The 19,339-nt window shown below is 51.4% G+C and overlaps 2 protein-coding genes across 8 annotated transcripts in view; one reads left to right on the top strand and one right to left on the bottom strand.

Moving 5' to 3' along the window:
• TK2 (thymidine kinase 2) overlaps nucleotides 1–5,545 on the top strand; it is a 32,262-nt gene extending 26,717 nt beyond the window's left edge. For all 7 annotated transcript variants that reach the window (XM_058706898.1, XM_058706895.1, XM_058706897.1 and 4 more), the window contains one exon: nucleotides 579–5,545. In XM_058706898.1, the coding sequence (XP_058562881.1) occupies nucleotides 579–677 (99 nt within the window). In that variant the 3' untranslated portion in view covers nucleotides 678–5,545. The remainder of the gene's footprint in view (nucleotides 1–578) is intronic.
• Nucleotides 5,546–6,399: 854 nt separating this feature from the next.
• On the bottom strand, nucleotides 6,400–13,336 carry LOC131499127 (spermatogenesis-associated protein 2-like protein). Its single transcript, XM_058706891.1, has 2 exons — nucleotides 12,940–13,336; nucleotides 6,400–12,326 (listed from the first exon to the last, which is right to left on the bottom strand). The coding sequence occupies exons 1-2, from the start codon at nucleotides 13,279–13,281 to the stop codon at nucleotides 11,226–11,228; spliced, it is 1,443 nt and encodes a 480-aa protein (XP_058562874.1). The 5' UTR covers nucleotides 13,282–13,336; the 3' UTR covers nucleotides 6,400–11,225.
• Between the last annotated feature and the right edge of the window lie 6,003 nt (nucleotides 13,337–19,339).

Genomic DNA, 19,339 nt, shown 5'->3' with positions numbered 1-19,339 from the left:
GCCGTTTCTGCCCCATCCGTGTTTCCCTGCTTCCCTGTCCCCTCGTTTTCCGATTTGCTGCTGCTGAATTTCTTGAGGCAGGCAGATGGGTGCTAAGACTGTCAGGAATGCGTGCACAGTGTGGGATGCAAGGGAGGGCCGCACACAGACTTTGGTGCATGGCCTGAGGGACATCTGTTTGGGCTTCTCACATACTTCTACTCATGGTGCTCGCGGGCCATGAGGTTGCTGAAAAGTGAGATATTACTGTGCTGGAGTTTTGAAGAAGTAAAATCTATTTTTTCCCCCTCATGATTGGATAATATAACATGATGGGGAAAAAAACCCCATCATTCGTGGGCTGGCCACAGGGACAGCTGTAGTGGATTCTTAAGTGAAAACACAGTTGAGAATATGAATTGACCAAGAACCGGGTGCTGTTTTGCTTTTATGCTTCCATTTCTCTGCCTGTGACCTTGGGCTTCTCTCTGCCTCTCCCGCTTCATCCTGCCTGTCTCTCCCTCTCCCCCTCTTCATCGTGAAGGGAGGAGGATGTTGAGGTCAAGTGCAGCCCGGTGATCCATGTGTTTAATTTCCAGGTGATTGAGGCTGACCACGACAGGAAGAAAATGTTAGAACTCTTTGAACAAAACCGGGACCGCATACTAACTCCAGAGAATCAGAAACATGGCTCATAGGACAGGAAAGATCATGCCAGAAAAATGCCCACTGCTGCCAAGTTAGCTGTTAGGAGCAATTTGGGAAAATCAACTTCCGGGAGGGCTTTATATTTGGCCACATTGTTTTCCTGATGGTCTCTTCCTCTTTGCCAGTGTCTTCATCCTGGGTCTCTGGTCCTTGCAGGTAAATGACAAATGGGACCAGTGGGTTTGTCATGCCCTTTGGTGGTCGTAGCCTTGCATTCATTCCCCCAGTGCCTCTCCTGGTGGTTTCCCACTGCTGGGTCCCTCTGATTAAGGGAAGAGCCTCCTGACCTCATGCTGGGTTTGGAGTCCCTAACCCTTCCCCGCCACGCAGGAGGGTGGGGTAGTCACCCTTACATCCCAGGGAGGAAGTTGAAGCTCAGCGAGGCCAAGGGACTCCCCTGGGTCACACAGCCAGTGACGATGGAGTTGGCACAGTTCAGACTTTAGGTGACTCTGAAACGTTCTCTGCCTGTCATCCTGAGAGCCTGTCTTCCCTTGCTGGAGATCTCACGTCTGTGTGGGGAGAGCCAGCAGTGCGTGGAGCCAGCATCCTCATTTTCTCATTATGTGAGCGGTTCTCGGGGACAGTCAGCATTCCTGGACCTTCACAAAATTGTGCTGTGTTTGGCTTGAGCCCAGCGTCCGGTGCTTTCCCAGCATGAGGCTGCTGCGGCATTTCCCACCTCATCATCTGGACTTCCGTGTCCTTGAGGGAATCGTGCTTTGACTTCTGCACGGTGCTTGGTGTCCTTGGTGACAAAGGCCTGCCTGAGCTGCTGCCAATTCCATGTCAGGGACGTGGCTTTTGGTGCCTGGGTGGTTTGCCCGGTGCCAAGCTGGGGCAAGGGGCACCAGCGCCCTGGCTTCTGAAGCTCTCTTACCTTGTGATGGCCTGTGTGAGGAGCTTTGCCCTTGGAATTACTGAGAGTCTGTGGGCTGTGGGAGAGGTCTGAGTGGCCTTAAGTCTTTTTGAAATGTTTTTCCATGAAGGGGACACCTTGGATCATAGAGCATGAACTCATCTTTATTGGTTCAGAATATATCTTAGCTTCTCTCAGCTGTAACAATACATCACAGCCATAGCTGCCTCTTGAGTCCAGTGGGAAGCAGAGAGAAATAACATTCTCTTAGGAGACAGTCTGGACAAGAAGGTCAGGGCTCGCAAGCAAAGGCTCTTGGAGCACTGGTACTCCTGATATTTTGGAGGTGGGTGGAGATCAGAAGACTGTTGTCGACACAGAGAAGGGCCGGTTGTGAGCTTTGGGGAAGCAGGCCTCAGCTCTCCTGAGCAGCGGTTGGTGTAAACGCAGGTTGGAAGGCCTCGCCATGGCCTCTGCGGGAGTGTGGCACCTGTGCATGCAGCTGTCTGACTCTGCGTGGGTTACAGGTGCTCTGGTGGTCCAGTTCCAGAGGGAGCACTAAGGGGGCAAGACTGTGACTCCTGGACCAAATCTTGGGCTACGCGGGCAGGATGAGGGGCAGCCCCGTGGGGATGAGCCTCTCAGTCCAAATGTCAGTGATTGACTAGATGCCCAGGGGAGGTGAGAGCCTGTGCTACCGGGGATCTTGACGGGCCAGGGAAGTCTCTGGGAATTTGTAGATGAACAGTCCAGTGTTTTCCCCACAGCTTAATTTGAGCATCTGTTTTGGGGGAAATGTAATTTTAAAAAATAAATAAAATCTTGCTCTGTAGTAGCCAATAAATTCTTCACTGAAAACCTGAGGTTAACTTTGGAGTGCTTCCTAGGCCAGTGATTTTAGCTCCCTGCAGCATCCTTTTGCCAGTAGGATAATGTGGTTTCGTTTTCTAAACCCCGTCTTTCCTAACATGGGAGGTTTGGGTCCAAAAAAGCTCGCCATCCTCTTGCTCTGGCACCACGGACAGGATGCCGTGTACCTGCAGCGGCCAGTGGAGGTGGCAAAAATCTCCCAGCCCACGTATGTCACACAAAATGGCTGGTGCTCAGCTTGCACATATGAGGCTTGCCTTCCCCATGTGGCAGGCAGGGCTGGTGACATCAGGAGTCATGGAGCAGGGCAGGAAAAGGGCAGATGGCACACGGTAGGCACGACACCTAGTTTTTAGAGCTGAGGGAGGCACTCCTCAGGGACTCCCAGGAATGGCTCAGAGGGGCATGGCAGGGGCTGGCTCCTTGAATTGCTGACAGGGCAAGCCAGGGCAGTGATGTTCCAGATTTATTGGTGTTGCCCCATTCTTACCCTGAGGTGGGGTTCTGTAGAGCATTGCATGAGTATACCCCAGAGCCACCTCAGCGGCTTTGACCCTTGGTAATTAAAAAAAAAAATGTTTAATAGCATATACATCTTCTTGTACTCAGCATGTTTAGTGAAATAATTCTGATTTATACTTCATATTTTTAATTTTATATGCAAAAGCATGATTAGAATCATTCAGAAATAGTTCATGTACCTGGTGATTAAAAAAAAAATGAGATAGAAGTGTATTTCTGTCGCACGTAAAAGGGCAGAGGTGGGTGATCCAGGACTGGTATGGTGGCTCCGAGGACATGGGATCCCGGGCTCTCTCTGGCTTTCTGTTCCCAGCTCAACTTCCTGGTTTGTGGCTTCCTTCCTCCAGGGACTTCCCTGTCCAAGATGGTGCCAGAGTTCCTACGCTGGCTAATGAAGGCATCAGGACATATTGCCTGTCCCCCATTCATACTTTAATTCTCATGTGGATGAGGACCTTTGCAAGGCACAACTAAGATAAGCCAGAAGGTTCTAACAGGATTTTTCTAGAGGCCTTAGAGGTGGGGGAAAGACAGGAAGGAAGTCAGGACCCACAGGCTGGGCCACAGATGTGGTGTCAGTGCTGTGGTACCCTCTTTCCCTCCTTTGTGCCCTCACATCACCTCACCCTCACTGCCAGGGACCACAGTGTCCTCAGCTCGACCCGCCTCGTGCGCTGGGTGTAGCCCGGGAAGGGCAGAGGCCACCAGTATAATGCACTCCCACAGCTTGGCTCTCAGGAGGCCCTCCCTAAACCGTGGTTCCTGGGAAAGAATGTCCTCTTTCATTTCCACCTGAGCTGCTTACCTAGATAAGTGTACCCGTCCCTGCCTGTGAGATATATCAGTTGGAGACCTTTAGCCGGGACTCCCCCAGACCCCCAACCATCAGACCTGGGGAAGGATTGAAGTGTGTACAACTCTGAGAAAAGGTAGAAGGCGTTTCCAGAACCTACCCACCCCCTGGGTGCTGTTGAATCTGTGCCATCTTGTTTTCCTAGAGCCCTGGGGCCGGATGGGGGCGCTCACATCAAATGCTCACATATCTGTGGAATGAGTAATACTTATCCCTGTGGCCTCTCCACCCAGAAGAATTACAGTTATTAAAGTAATTGACGAGCTTTTGGAAATGTCAGCCCTCCATTGTTGGAAATCTAATAATAATAATACCCCGCCTGGTGCCTCTGGGCTTTGGTGGTGGATTACTCACCCAGGGCCCCAGGGTCACTGGCACAGGGCTTTCTTTTCCTAATAACTCCAACCCCGCAGCTCCTCTAAGAAGGCGGAGTGAACTCTGTGTTCCTTTAGTTTACATAAGATAGTGAGCTTGCCAAAGGCTGTCATTAAACAGAAGCTAAGAGAGAGCTAGTCTTGCGGAATCCAGAGTGGGTATCCACTTTTGCTGCTCTCTTCCCGAATTTCTGCATTTCTTGGCTTGTTGTTCTTCAAGGCTGGGGTCCGTGGAACACAGGTGTTGTAGGAGAGAGTAACAGGTGTTCTGAGAAAAGAGGGTTCCGTAGTCCAGGAAATTTGGGAAGCACCACCTGGGTATTTTCTCTAAGATGCACAAGATACATTAGTTTAGATAAACTCAAGCAGTCCTGTGAGAAAAACACCTTTTCACCCTTATGTAAGCCAGGGACTCTCAGACTCATTGACAGTAGAACCCCTCATTTGGGGGATATCCATTAACAATCTCCAGAAGTGCCAGGGTTCCTCGGGACACACATTGGGAAAAGCACTGTTTTAGGGAGTCTGCAGCTGCTGATGACTCTTGGCTTTTGTGCCCTTTGGGAATCTCTAGCTCTTGGTTCTCCAGGTTCAGTACATCTGAATCCCCAGAGGGCATGTTGAAACATGGATTACCACGTCCACCCACAGAGTTTCCAATTGAGTGGAATCCAGTTCTGGGGTGGGCCTGAGACTGTTTTCTAACACCATTCCCGGGAGTGATGAGTCCAGGGAACTCCCTGGGTTTAAAGTTTCTAGGACTGGACATCCCAGAGTTCCAAGAAAACTTGGCATCTTGGTGGTGGTTGAATGTGTTGTGAGTGTTGGTTATCATATCTATCAAATGGGAGCATTGCTCATTTCTCCGGGCTGTGAGGATAACTGACCCGGCATATGGAAGGGGTCTGGACCAGGGCCTGGTAGGCAGTAAGTGTCCCATAAATGTTAGTTCACCTGATGTTTCCTGGAAAACTGACTGGAATGCAGTTCGTTGGCCGAGTAATGGCAGCAGCTGCAGTGAGTGGCACTTTCTGTCAGAGCAGCGTGGGCACACGCTCTCACCAATTAATTGGGACCACCTTGATGTATCTGTTCAGGTCACAGGCCTGGTTGAGGCTGACCTTCGGGACTTTACCTCTGTAAAGTGCCTCATGACCTTTCTAGAATAGCAGAGTATGGGGCAACCAACTGGCCTTTCTTTTCTTTTTATAAATGCTCCTGTTTCTCGTGGGGACTCTGGGTCTGCACCTGGCATCCTGAGGCCTGAGAGGGAGAGCTGGGAGAGACATAACTGCTCCTCAGGCCGTGAGAAATGACACTGCTTCTTGCACCAGCAAGGCCCTGGAGTTCCTTACACAATAAACGAATGGTTGTCTTGCTTATTTGCCGGCAGACCTCTTTCCCCATGGGCTCAGGTGACCTCTCACTCACCCTTTCCCTAAGGCACAGAGCAGGTTTATTTGTAGCCAGGGATGGGTAGATGTTGGCAACTCCAGGCTCATCTTAGGAAATGCCCAGGAAAATGAACAGTGACCAGTTGTTAAGTGTTCAGTGAATCTTACCTTTTGGGATCCACTTGGCTTTGTGGATGGGACTTGGGCTTTGGGGTCAGAATATGGGCTGGGATCCCAGTTTCCCCGGTTATTGGCTGCAAGACCTGGGGCAGGTCACCTTGCTTCTCTGGTTCTGTTTCTTCCTCCTTTGGACACTGGGATTCTGTTTTCTCCCTCACGAGGAGAGAGGCTGCACAGACTACAAAGGGGTGAGTTAAATGAGTGATGCACACAGAGGGTCTGGAGCGGTGCCAGACCCCAGGTGTTCTTGCTCCTTCAAACCCTTTCCACGTCTCTGTAGTTGGCTGGAGAGGAGACCAGACACTCTTGCACCTTCCTGGAGGGGGGATTGTTTATCAGGGCTATGGGGGAAATATTATTTCAGCATCTTTGCAGTCTGTCCCCAGGCAGTCTGTCAGCAGGCCTCGATTCTCTCCCTGTCTTTTGACAGCACTTGCCCTGAGTCAGCCGTATGCCAGACCCTGTGCTGGCTGACAGGTGCACACTGGTGGCCAGGACAGACACCTCCCTCCACTCATGAAGCGTGTAGTTTAGCTCCTCATAGCTACCCCCCATCCTGAAATAATCCCTGAGAAAACCCACACTAAGGCAGGAAGGCACCTGCAGCCTCAGCACTCCCTTCTGTTGGGGTAGAGAATTAACACCAAAGACTCAGTGATGAAACCAACACCAACTATAGAATTTTACTGAAGTAGCAGGATACAACACTAGCATATGCAAATGATAAACAGGTTATAACGGTAGTGAAAATCCCATTTACAGTGGTAACAAAGAAGATTAAATACTTTGGAATAAATTTAACAAGATACATACAGAAACATACAAGAAATATGCTAAAGCACTCCTCAAAGACACCAAATAAGACGAACAAATGTGAAGGCATCCCATTCTTGGATAGGGGGACTCAACGTAAAGATGTCTGTTCTCCCTTAAATTAAATTACAAATTTAATACAATCTCGGTAGAAACACCACGGTCTATTTTATGGAATTATACACATTATTCTAAATTTTATATAGAAACACAAACATTAAGGAATAACCAGGAAACCACTGGAAAAAGAAAAACTGATGGAGAACTAGCCTTACTAGACAGTAAAACATACTGTAAAACCTGTATCATTAAAACAGTGTGGAACTGATGCATGAATAGATAAGTAGAAGAGTGAAATAAAATAGCCCAGAAATAGACGTAAATACATACAGAAATTTACATGATAAAGATGCCATCTCAAATCATTGGGGTAAAGATGGACTTTTTGACAAAAATGGTGGCTAAGGTCACCATTTGGAAAAAGATAAAAGATCCGTATTTTAATGCCATATAAACTCCCAAGGGGTTAGGGATCTAAATGTAGAAATTGGAATCATTCAAGTACCAGAAGAAAATGTGGATGAATTCATCTCTAAAACCTTGATGTAGGGAAAGCTTCCTAATGATGATTCAAAATCCAGGGGCAACCAAATGTTAATCATTCTGGCTAAGTAAAAATTTTAAAACTTGTGTGATAAAACCTAGCATGAACAAAATCAAAAGACAGTTAACAAACTGGGAGAAAAATGCAACATATGTAACAAAGGGCTAATATTCCTAAATATCCATGAAGAATTCTTTAAAATTGAAGGACAAAGGACCAAAAACCAAATAGAAAACCGAGGAAAAGATGTGAAAGACAATTTACAAAAAAAGATATAAAAATGGCCCTTAAACATGTGAAAAACACTCAGATTCATTCAGAGAAAAGCAGATGCTATGATCTGAATATTTGTAGTCCTCCCACGCCCCATTCATATGTTGAAAACTTAATGCCTAAGGCCATGGTATTAGGAGGGGACCTTCAAGAGGAAGAGATTAGGCGTGAGAATGGAACCTCATGAATAGATTCGGTGCTGTTGTAAAAGAACCCCACAGAGCTCCTGTGCCTCTTCCACCGTGTGGGGACACAGCAAGAAGTCGGCAGTCTGCAGTCTGCAGCCCGGCAGAGGACCTTCGCCAGAACACCACCATACTGGCACCATGATGTTGGACTTGTAGCCTCCAGAACTGTGAGAAATAAATTTCTGTTGTGTATAAGCCACTGGTGTGTAGTATTTTGTTATAAAAGCCCAGACGGACTGAAAGAACACTGACTCACCTACCAGACAGGGGTGTGTGGGGGGAAACAAACCACATTCTTCTGGTGAGGCTGTGGGGAACAAGTACCCACGTACATCGCTGGTGGGAGTGTAACTTCGTACAACCCTTTTGGAGAGAAGTTTGACAACATCCGACAAAGTACGTATGCACTTACACTGCGACCCAGGGATCCCGCTTGTGGTATCGAATATGTACTTTCTACAATATAAAAATATCTATGCACAAGGTTATTTATTGCAGCATTGGTTTTAACTGCAAAATAACTGGAAACAGCCTAAAGACCTGTACGTAACAGAGTGTCAGATAAACTATGGCACAGCCACACGGTGGAGTGAAAAAAAGAATGAAGAAGCTCTTTCTGAACAGTTATGATTTCCAGGACATAAAGCAATCTTGAGTGAAAAACAACGTCCAAATGAGTATCTCTGGTACACTACCCTTTGTATAAGAAGAGACCCAAGAAAATACACAGATGCAGGGGCGCCTGGGTGGCTCAGTCGGTTAGGCATCTGACTCTGGCTCAGGTCACGTCTCACTGTTTGTGAGTTCGAGTTCCATGTTGGGCTTTTTGCTGACAGCTCAGAGCCTGGAGCCTGCTTCGGATTCTGTGTCTCCCTCTCTCTCTGCCCGTCCTCTGCTGGTGCTCTGTCTCTCTCTCAAAAATAAATAAAAACTTTAAAAAAATACACAGATGCAAAGGAAATGAAGGATGATCCAGAAACTAAATAGGTTGGTGGGCAGAGGCTGTAGAGAGGGAAGGATGAGGTGTGGTTGCAGGGAGGAGAAGGGAATGACACTTGTGTGAATGTGTCTTTTTGTATAACTGACTCTTAGAACCATAGAAAAGTGTCCCATTACCCCCGAAATAAACCAACAGGATCAACTAGGATGTAGGGGGAATGGAAAACGGAATACAGACACAGCTGACCCTAAGAGCATCACAAGTGAAAAACGACCACACCAGAGGGGTGGGGAAGTAAGGAAGTCGCCTGAGTAACTGTGGAAAACAGTACCTTGATACGGCGAGAGTGAAGGTGAAAATTAGTCTTCATAAATGCTATGATAGAGTTTTAAAAGTGTTTCTCACGGAGGTGTGGTCAGCAATTCTAAAACTATAGTATTGGACCTGAACAAACAAGTAGACCGTAGATTAAGAGAGCCAGGTTTCATTCTCTTCTACAGAAAGAACTTACAAGTAAAAGGGGTGAGGTAGAAGCAACCCTGTGCCATTGGCTTAAAATCAGAGGAATCCATAAACACTCATGGTTTTAAAATTCTATATAGATTTGGAAATAAACTCACATATGTATATGCCTGGGTTAGTACACATCCATATGTTTCCTGACTGCCCCCCAAGTGGGCTTGGAAGCAATGACACCCAGTAACAGCACACCTGGCACCCGGGTCTTGGTGTCTAAACATCATTCTCCAGTAAGAGGCACCAGGGCTCCTAGGACAAGCGGTTTATTCCAGGGATGCAGCACATTAGTATCACCAGTAATAAGATGAACCCTTTGGTAAGATGCACCGAGGACACAGCATCATTTTTAATAGTATTCTTGCCAAAAATGCATAACCTCACTTCAACTATAAAAGAAAAAAAACAGACAAACTCAAACTGAGGGACATTCAACAAAATCAGTATTAAGTTTTGACCAAAAGCATCAAGATGAGGAAAGACAAAACTAAGGCTAAGGAACTGTAACAGACTGGGGCAGAGACCGGCAGGGATGAAGGAAAAAGGACAAATGCCCTGTGGGGTCCTGGAAAGGTTCCTGGAATGGAGAAAGGATAGTCATGGGAAAACTGGTCACATTTAAAAAAGGTTTGTAGTTTAGTTAATCATACTGTCTTCGTGTTAATTGCCTGTTCTTGATCATCATACTCTAGTTATATAAGATGTCGTTTTCAGGGGACACAAGGTGAGGGTTCCAAAGGAATTCCTTGCCTTATTTCACAACTTTTCTTTAAATCTAAAATTAATTACAATAACTCCCTTCGTGGTAAAGAAAAGCAGAACACAACACTGTAAATACTACAATCCCAAATTTAGAAAAAAAAGACCAGAAGGAATTGCGTTAACATCCTAACATTGGGTGTCTCCCAGTGGTGGATATTATGGTAACTGCTGCATTTGTTTTTATGTCCATCTGTATTTTCTATGTTTTCTACTCATTTGATGGATCCCTGGAAACAGAGGTGAATGAGACAAGATGAAGTTTCTCCAAGAGCTTATATTCTAGGAGGGCCGGGGTGGGGATGGAAAATGAATAAGTACATTTAAAATGTCTGTGCAGAAAACTAAGTTGATGTGATAGATGGGTGGCCATGGAAGGCCTCTCCAGGAGGTGACATTTAAGGTGAGTTGTGAATAACAGGAAAGATAGAGACGGGATGTGAGTGGGGAAAGGGAACAGTTTGCACAGAGGCTGGGAGGTAGGGGTGGGCTTAGCTTGTTTGAGAACCTGTAAGAGGCCAGTTTGTCTTGTCTGCAGTAGGCTGGGGGGAAAGAGGCAGGAAATGAGATCAAAAGGATAGTGAGGGGCCTGTGGGGCTTGGTGTGGCCTTGGGAGCCCCTGGGGAGAATTGAGCAAGAAAGTCACAGGACTTGGTTCAGACAGGATCCTCTCTGGCTTTAGCTCACAAAGAGATGGGGTCATTTGCTTGGAGCGAGCGGGTGGGAATACTGTGGGAAGAGCAGCACCTCTGGATGTGCCCACTTGTGAGGTGCGTGTGCACGTGTGGGGGCAAGAGATGGCTGGGGGAGGGGGTGCCGCAGCCCATATGAGTGGAGCCCCCAACCCATGGATGCAGAGCCCGCGTGTGATCCTGCGCTCCCGGGAATGGTTTTCTTCTCTATTAACCAGAAGTTAGCAGACAGAGCAGGGAGGCTGACAGAGTAGTCTAAGCGCATTAAGGGTGTAGTTATCTACACAGCTTTCTTCACCTGTCCTGTGACAGTTCCCTTGAGGATGCTGGAGGAAACTGCCCCTCAGAGATGCCCAGGGTCACACACTTAGTGAGGATGGGAAGGGACCGGAAGCACCCCCCGCCAAGGGAAGCACCGAGGGGCACTGTGCCCACCTCACCTCACCTCATGGACACTTCCCAGCCTCCTGTGAGCAGGTCCGACCACACAGATGAGGAAACAAGGCTCAGAGAGCCGGAGCGAGTGGCCCAAAGTCTCACAGTCAGTAGGTGGGACTTGAGACCAGATGGATTGCTTAGCAGATTGATCCCTACTCCTGACAAGCTGTGGGTTCCAGATCTGCCACCTCTCCAAGGGGTCGCTTCCCTGGTGGAAGAGCAGTCTGGGTCTCTGTCCCTGTATTATCCAGGGGTGACATTTTTTAGCTATTGCCTGGGTGGTGTTCTTGGGTCAGAACTGGCCCCTCCAGCTCCCCTGGGGGAACATAGTGTCGGGGGCCCTCATACATGAGGGGGTTCTGAGTAGGCCTCCAGAGTTGGGTGATCCTACTGTCTGGGCCACCGGCCTCAGCGGCTGGCTCTGGCCCCGTGAGAGGTTCTGATTGTCTAGTGTCCTCAACCCCAGGGCCTGGGAGGCCCCCAGGATGGTCTGCTAGAGTTGGGGGTCCGAGGAGGTGGGAGAGGTGTGCACAGAGCTCGTCCAACTCAGAGGAAGTATTTGGAGGAACAGTGTCTGTGTCAGGGGTGGCCGGCTCCGGCTGTGCTTCCGGCTTTGGGTCCAAGGATTTCCCTGACAACTGGGGGCCTGGTGTCAGCCGGGGCTGCCTGGGGATGGTGACCACTCTGCTCTCAGGAGCTGCACTGGGGACCAGGGACCACTCACCGCTGCTGCCCAAGGAGGTGACCGCTTCACCTGCAGGTGGGCTGGGAGCCGGGGCTGGGCCCTGGGCTTGGTCTCCCTTCAGGCCGCGCAGGGGAAAGTCCCTGCGGAACAGGGGTGTCCGGTGCAGAACAAGGTCACTGTAGCAGGTCAAGAACTCCTCACTGTCCGAGCGTGTGCTGGCACGGCGCTGGGAGTCCAGGGGGAGCTGGGGGCTGGCACGGAGGGTGCGGGGGGATGTTGAGACCTCGGACAGGCTCGGGGCCGTTGGCACAGTGCTCTGATGGTCAGGGCCCTCAGCCAGGGCCCTCTCAGATCCCAGCCCTTCTTGGGGGTCTGGCTGGGCCCCCTCAGGGCAGTTGTGGGCCTTCGCCAGCTTTCTCTTGGAGCTGCGCCTGCGGTAGGGTTTCTCTCTGCCCAGTCCCAGGACCTGCCTGCTCGAGGTCCCCAGAATGGCCTCACATGTAACTCTCGCCAGGAAGATTTCAAACACCATTTGCTTGGCGTCCTCCTTGCTGATGGCCTGGACCAGCGAAAACTCCGCCTGAGAGGTGGCCACATAGCCCAGCCTGCCCAGAATGGTGTGCAGTGTTTGTTCAGAAAGCACAGGCTGCACCCGGTAGGCAAAGTTTCCAGTGTATGTCTGGAACAAACAGGGATGTTTATTAGAGGTGGGACACAGCCCAGCAAAGTGGCTGTGAATGGCCAGGCAGGACCAAGGGCCGATGCCCAGGGGGGCACTGGAGGCTCCTGAGAAGCCGTTGGGCTGGGGCATTTGGCCAAAGGGACATCTGGTCCATGATCATGTTATCCTCCGTCCCATTTTATAGAAGGGCACACTGAGGCCCAGAGACAGGACAGGACCTGTCGCAAGTCACATAGCAAGAGACTGAGCTGGGGTGAGTCTCCGATATCCTGGCTCCCAACCCAGGAGTCCTGGCCTGGAGTCAGAAGAGATTAAAGCTTTCCAAAGCTAGACTCCTTCTCCTGTTTATTATGAGCTCCTTGGTTCCTTGTCTTTAGAGAGGCAGTAGAGTTTAGCGGTTGGAAGGTGTGCTGCCTGAGTTTGAGGTCTATCTCTTCTACTTACTAGCTGGTGACCATAGGTAAGTTGCATTAACCTCTTTAGCTCTCAGTTTATCCAACTATAAAATGGGACCAAAGTCAGTGGGCATGATGGACACGCTGTTTCCCCCAGAGGCAGAGCTCCGTCTCCAACCCGAGACCCCCTCGCTCAGAGGCATGGTGGTGCCTACCTTCAGGGACCTGATTTCCTTCCTCCAGGGAAACAGGAGTAGGTTGACAGATATTAGCTCCAGGAACTCTAGTGCCTGCACCAGTTCATAGCAGACAGGCTGGGTAGGGCTGGGTGCCCCCTGGGAGTGAGTGGCCCGCAGATTGGAGGCCACAAGTTCAGGCAGATAGAGCTGAAGGGGGGGGCCCATGTCGGAGAACCGCCGGGCCCTGTGGGTGAGGGCTGCTTGCCTGCAGACCCGGAGCCGGCCGGCCCCTGCCTCCTCTTGGTAGTAGCTGATGAGGTCACCCAGGAGGGTCTCTGGAGCAGCCTTACCCGGCCCAGGGTGTTGGGGCTGGCTCATGGTGGCTCCGAGGGGCTGGGTGCCGAGGAGAGCTGTGTGGGTCTTTCTAGGCCAGGCCCAGGCTGGCCCGCCTCCGTCCTGCCCCACTGCTCAGTCAGGAAGCTGAAGAGGAAGTTGTGCTAGCAAAAGAGAAAGCCACACACAGCCCGGCTCTGCCTTTGCTTGTCGCTCTGAGGGGCTCAGACCCGAGGGTTGCTGGGGCTGTGCCACCTCCTTCCAGTGGAGCAGAGCTGAGATCGGGCTCTGTCCTTGCCCCGCCCCCTAAACAAATGGGGAAACAGAGACAGCGGTGCCCACAGCTGTCTACACCCCTCTGCAGCCGACACTGCGTGCCAGCCCATAACCCCCAGCCCACTTTGGATGCCACCAGCTAAGGCTCCTTATCCCTCATGCTTGAGAATGTTCTCGGGCTGCAGGTGTGTGTGGGACAGACTCCAAGTCCCAGGGTGTTAACACCAGCCAAGGAGGGTGGGTGGATAGAACTCCCAGCTTCTTGCCCCAGGCAGGACAGTTCTGGGGTGTGTTCTCCACTCTCTTAGGGGGTCCCCAGTGGGATCATCCCCGGTTGTCCCCTGCAGTAACCTGCTCATGAGTGCCCACCTCCTCATGAGTGGCTCTTCTCCCACCCTTGTTTTAATTCCTGATTCCTGTTGTGCTTCCCAGGGTTGCCTCCCAGATGATCGGTACGCAAATCCTGGTACTGCTTTGGGGGAACAATCTCCCTCCCTCCCTGCTTTTTCCACCTTTTTTTTTTTTTTTTTTTTTTTTGTCTTTTTACAGTTCACTGGCTTATTCTCAGACCTGAGATCCCATTTATGCCCTATGGCCCTGGAGGAGTCGCGATCATGCTAGAATGTCTTTCATCATACCCCAGCCTTGCCTAAGGAGGAAACACATTAAATAAACAACAGGATTTTCCCTTTAAAACAGACCCAGGTATAAATAGGGCAGCACCCATTAGGATCCTGATTCACCCCCACTGTCTGAGCCCCTTACCACCAGGCAGGGCAAAGTGAATTTGGGGAGATAGGAGTAGGGAGCAATATTTAGAGCCAGGCTTCCTCCCTCCCCCCTCCCTACCTGCTTTCCTTCCTTCCTTCCCTTCAGCTTTCTTCCCTCCCTCCCTTCCTTCCTTCCTTCCTTCCTTCCTTCCTTCCTTCCTTCCTTCCTTCCTTCCTTCCTCCCTCCCTCCCTCCCTCCCTTCCTTCCTTCCTTCCTTTCTTCCTTCCTTCCTTCCTTCTTTCCTTCCTGCCATTCATTCACCCAATACTTAATTAAGTCATCATTCACTCACTCAGCCACTCGGTGACTCACTCCTTCCATGTGGGTCAGCATTTCTCAAAGTGTGCTCCATAAGGAGCACTTGGTGGGGTTTGTAATCAGTCTTATGGGAGTAACAGTTTCCTGTGGCCAAATAGATTCTGCTGGTTTAATTACGGTCCCTCGGCTTCTCGGCTTTAGGACTTCTCACAGAGCAGGTGTGAGTTGCTGGGAGGGAGCGGCATGCGTTCTATCTCCCAACTTCTTAGATGCGGGGTTCCTTTCCATGTTCTCCTGTGCTATTTGGGGGAAGTGCTATCCTTGAGCAGCCAGCCCGTGTCCCTGGTCCATGCCAGCCTGGGGGCTTCGGAAGCAAAGGAGATAAAGTCCCTGCCCTTGGGTGGCTCGCAGCCTGGAGAGCCCCACTGAGGGGGTGTTATGACCTTGTAGTAACACCACTGAGCATTCTTTAAAAAATTGTTTTAATGTTCATTCATTTTTGAGAGAGAGAGAGAGACAGAATGTAAGCGGGGGTAGGTACAGAGAGAGAGGAGATACAGAATCTGAAGCAGGCTCCAGGCTCCGAGCTGTCAGCACAGGGGCTCAAACTCAGGAACTGCGTGCGAGATCATGACCTGAGCCGCAGTTGGATTCTCAACCGACTGAGCCACCCACGCTCTCTACACAGCCGAGCATTCTTGATCCTCAGGTTGCTTTGTGACTCTGCTGGCCTCCTGGCCCTCCAGTCACCGGGAAGGGCATCTGCCTTGTTCTTGGCCTTGGACCTGCCTGAGACCTGGGCTCACCACATCTGGGAGCTCTCTGCTTCCTGTCTCTAGCTCCCCTGCCTCCTGCAGTCTTTGCTGAGCTCAGTGGCCAGGGAGATTCCTGTCCCTGTGGTTGGGAAGTCACTTCCCAATTGGAGTACTGCTTGAAAATGGACCCCGCTACATTCCATTCTGGAATGTAGTGGGTGTAAATCTCTCATTTCTCTCTTCCTGCTGCTTCAGTTCATCATATCTTCTCTGACTTTGACCCTGTGGCCTCCCTCTGGTGAGGACCCTTGTGATCACCTTGGGCCCACCTGGATGACCCAGGATACTCGCCTCATTTCAAGGTCCTTAATCACACCTGCGAAGTGTCTTTGCCACAGAAGGTAACGTATTCCCAGGTTCTGGGGATTCAGGCCTGGACACCTTTGGAGGACATAGTTTACCACACCCAAACTATCTGAAACCCAAGGCCATGCTTTTTCCTTGATACCAAAGATTTGTAAGAGCACTGAATGGAAATGGCAGATTTGGGGGAGGGGGATATACAGAGTTGCAGGCCACCGAGTTGTGCTGAAGAGGCAGTCACCAGGCCAAGGAAGGTGGTGGTGGTGGTGGTGGTGGTGTGTGTGTGTGTGTGTGTGTGTGTGTATAAAACAGTTTGTATCTTTTTTCCTATTCATAGCCAAAGTTTAACAACTTGGTACACACAAGTTAATCTCCGCCACCACACCCACACCGTGTGTTAGTTACTTATTGATGTAACGACTTCACACTTTCTGGACATCTTGCTCCTCGGTTCTCAGGGAACCCATCGTGCCTGTGAACTGTCTCTCCAGGGTGGACCGAGATCACGATGGGGAAAGCCGGGCAGGGTGCCCGGAACCATTCCCCTCCCTGTGCTCTCGGTGCTGGGGTCAGCTCAGCTCCTCCAGTGCCTGCTTCCTCCCCACTGGGCCTCTGTAGCCTCTTGAACTGTGGGCTTTGTGTTCACACTTTCTGGGCCCTCGGGAAGTAACTGGCTTAGTGAGAACCTGCTTTCTCTGCTTGCCAGGGTGACTAACTTTGGTGACAATGCCGGGGTCAGAGGGAGGTGAGGGGAGCACTGGGGATATGTTGGGGGGCTGGTCCTGAGGCCCAGAGAAGGAAAGGATCTGGCTGAAGGTCACACAGTGAGCTGATGACAGAAGAGGGGGCAGCCAAGCATCCTGGGTCCTAGCACCTAGCCTTCCCTCAGAGCTGTCCCTGCTGCACAGAGCCTCCCAAATCCCCTGCCAAGCCTAGCAGCTCAGAGGCCACGGGGAGAACAGGGGTGGGCGCTGTCTGGTCTGGGGCTCCCAGGTCTGGACCGCTGTACTTACTGTCCTCAAGGCCGTGAAACACAGGGAGGAATATGTTTCCATCAGAATTGAACTGAATATTCTCACTAGTTGTCCACTCCACAAACCGCCACCTCCCCCCACCTGGGGCCCACCACCCGGAGAAGAACCAGCTTGAATCCTGACCCTGGGCCCCCAGTCTGGCAAGGATGGTTGAGACACGCAGGAACAGTCCAGCAAGGGAAGGGCTGGGGGGAGGGGGAGATGTCGGAGCCCGGCAGTAAGATAACCCTTGAGGCTGGATCATGAGCCTGCCAACATAGACTTGGGGTGCCCACAGCCACTGCTCCTGTGGGAGGATGAAGGTGGGCAGCAGAACCAAGAGAGACCATACACCTGCCCATATTCTTGGACTGCCTGGATCTGGCCATGCCTGAAGTCAGAATTGTCACTTAGACAATTTAGTTCTGTGAGCCAGTAAATATCTTTTCTTGCTTAAGAAGTTTCAAATTGGGTTTCTGTCTCTTGCAGTGAGTCACGGGGGTGGGTGACGGTGCTCAGAGCTTGCCGGGGGGTGGAGTGTTCCCCCAAAGCCGCCTTCTTTTACCCTGTAATCCAAATAGTGCCAGTTTTGTGGTGGGTCATGGATCAGGCAGCCACAAGCTAAGGAGCAGAAGGCTGGGCGGCCCCAGGACCACAGGGGTCAGGCGGGTGGGGAGTCAGTGTGGCATGGCTGGGGCTGTGACCATTGGGCCTGGGCGCCTGGAGCCCCGGGATTCCTAGGAGAGACGCTGAGCAGGCGCAGCTGGGCTGGGACCGTGGGGGCAAGGGCGTGCCCAGCCTGCTGCAGCCCAGAAATACCGGCCTGACCCCGGTAATTGGCTCTGACTGAGAGAGTTCACCTGGCCTGAGAGGTTCAGCGTGAGGTCAAGCAGAGCAGAGCCCATGACAGAAGATTTGCCGTCTCACGCATCGAAGCTGCCTGTCCTTCCACGGTTCGTGGCCCACAACCTGGTCAGTCATCAGGTGGACACCAGCGGTGACGCCTGAATTGAGTGGGTGGCCTTGGAGTGTGCATGTGGGACCCCGGAGGGTGTGAGCTCTGAGTGTGGGGGCACTAGTGTGTGTGCCCCAAAGCCACCTGCGCAAGTGTAGTGGGAGCTGAGTGATGCTCCACGTGGGCGTGTGTCTGAGGGTGTCGCGAGGAACTTGGTGTGAGAGAGCCCTGGGTGTATATGTGCGGGTGGGCTTGGCCAGGTGGAGCCGGTCGGTGTCCCAAGGAGCAGCTGTGGGCAGCCATACGTTGTATCAACGGTCCTTCCTCCGTCTGGTGATTTCTGCTGCGCGTGTGAGGCAGATGTTGTTGACGCCCTGTCTGAGACCCTGGAACGCACCATGTCCATAGGTACTGGCACAGTGGCAGACCATGCTGACAGTGGAGAGGACTTTATCTGCCAGCAGCTGCAACCCCCCTGTCTGAAGACTTTCTCTGGCCAGAGAAGTCCGCTCAGCTGCACAGGGGGGCAGGGCTAATGTTCTCCAAAGGGTGGCCTCCAACAGTGACCCTTGAGAGTCTGAGAGCCAGTGGGAGAAATCCACCCCCTCTTCCTGGCAGGGGGCTGTGAGGTGTGCTCTCCACTTCGTGCCCCTCGGAAGGGGACCCGCGTGACCACAACACCCTGAATTGGCTTCCTTCCCTTCCTTGTTTCACGGCCCCCTCGCTTTTGGTGCTTCCCGGGTCACCTTCCTCATCAATCCCTTGCACCCTCCTCCTGTCCCAGGGTCTGGTCCTGCCCCCTCCTGTTCCTGCCATCCTGAGAATTGTCACCTCCGATCTCACTGGGGCCCTAATGAGCCCCAGGCTGAGCCCACTACCTGGGGTGTGCTCTTTGGCTCCAACTGTCAGGCCCTGGCAGAGAGAGGGGGCTAGTTTCCTTGTAAGAGTGTGCAGAAGGACATTGCATGTGGCACTGTGTGTGACATGGGCTGTGTCATGGATGGGGGAGGCAGGAAATGCCAAGCCCACCCCATCCAGGGGGATCCTGTGTGTTGTTGGAACTGGGTGTTGGCGTGGGGTGGTTCAGGTTGGAGTCAGCACGGGACTGGACACCATCACCATGAGGGCCGCTACATTCGTTCCCAGGGAGAGGGCCCCAGAGCACAGAGGTGGCACCCAAGCCACTCACAGTGGTGTTTCAGATCAAGGAATAATTATTTTGCATACGGGGAGATGGGCTTAGGGCATCAGGCTGTTGTGCCCAGAGAGAGAAACTGACGAGCAGGAGGGACTCCTGAAAATGGAATGCTTGAATGGTTAAACCTCATGGAACATCGCAAAGGTGGCAGACCAGCTCAAAACCCAACCAAGTCCTGTCTCCAACTGCTAATGTCCGCCGTCAGTAGATTTGGAAGTGGGAGAAGGGAAGTGCTCCTCTCCAGGGGCCCAACGTGTTTGCTTTGAGCACTGACAGCAGGCAGCCAGCAGGTGGCAGTGTGGGCTTGGACTGGATGCAGGACGGCTAGGACCTGGTCTTTCCTCAGGACCCACCCGCTTTCAGGGCGTTCAGGGGTCTAGGACTATGCTGGTGGAGGCCGCTTGAGTCTGAGTGGGAGGGCAGGATGACAGTGGAAGGGAACCAGCCTCTGTCAGCCAAGGGACCAACCACCAAAGCTGAGAGCATGGGAAAGAATCTTTTCAAGGAAAAGGAA

The sequence above is a fragment of the Neofelis nebulosa genome, chromosome 17 (assembly GCF_028018385.1).
Source record: "Neofelis nebulosa isolate mNeoNeb1 chromosome 17, mNeoNeb1.pri, whole genome shotgun sequence".
Taxonomy (NCBI): domain Eukaryota; kingdom Metazoa; phylum Chordata; class Mammalia; order Carnivora; family Felidae; genus Neofelis; species Neofelis nebulosa.
This window is presented reverse-complemented; position numbering and strand designations above follow the sequence as displayed.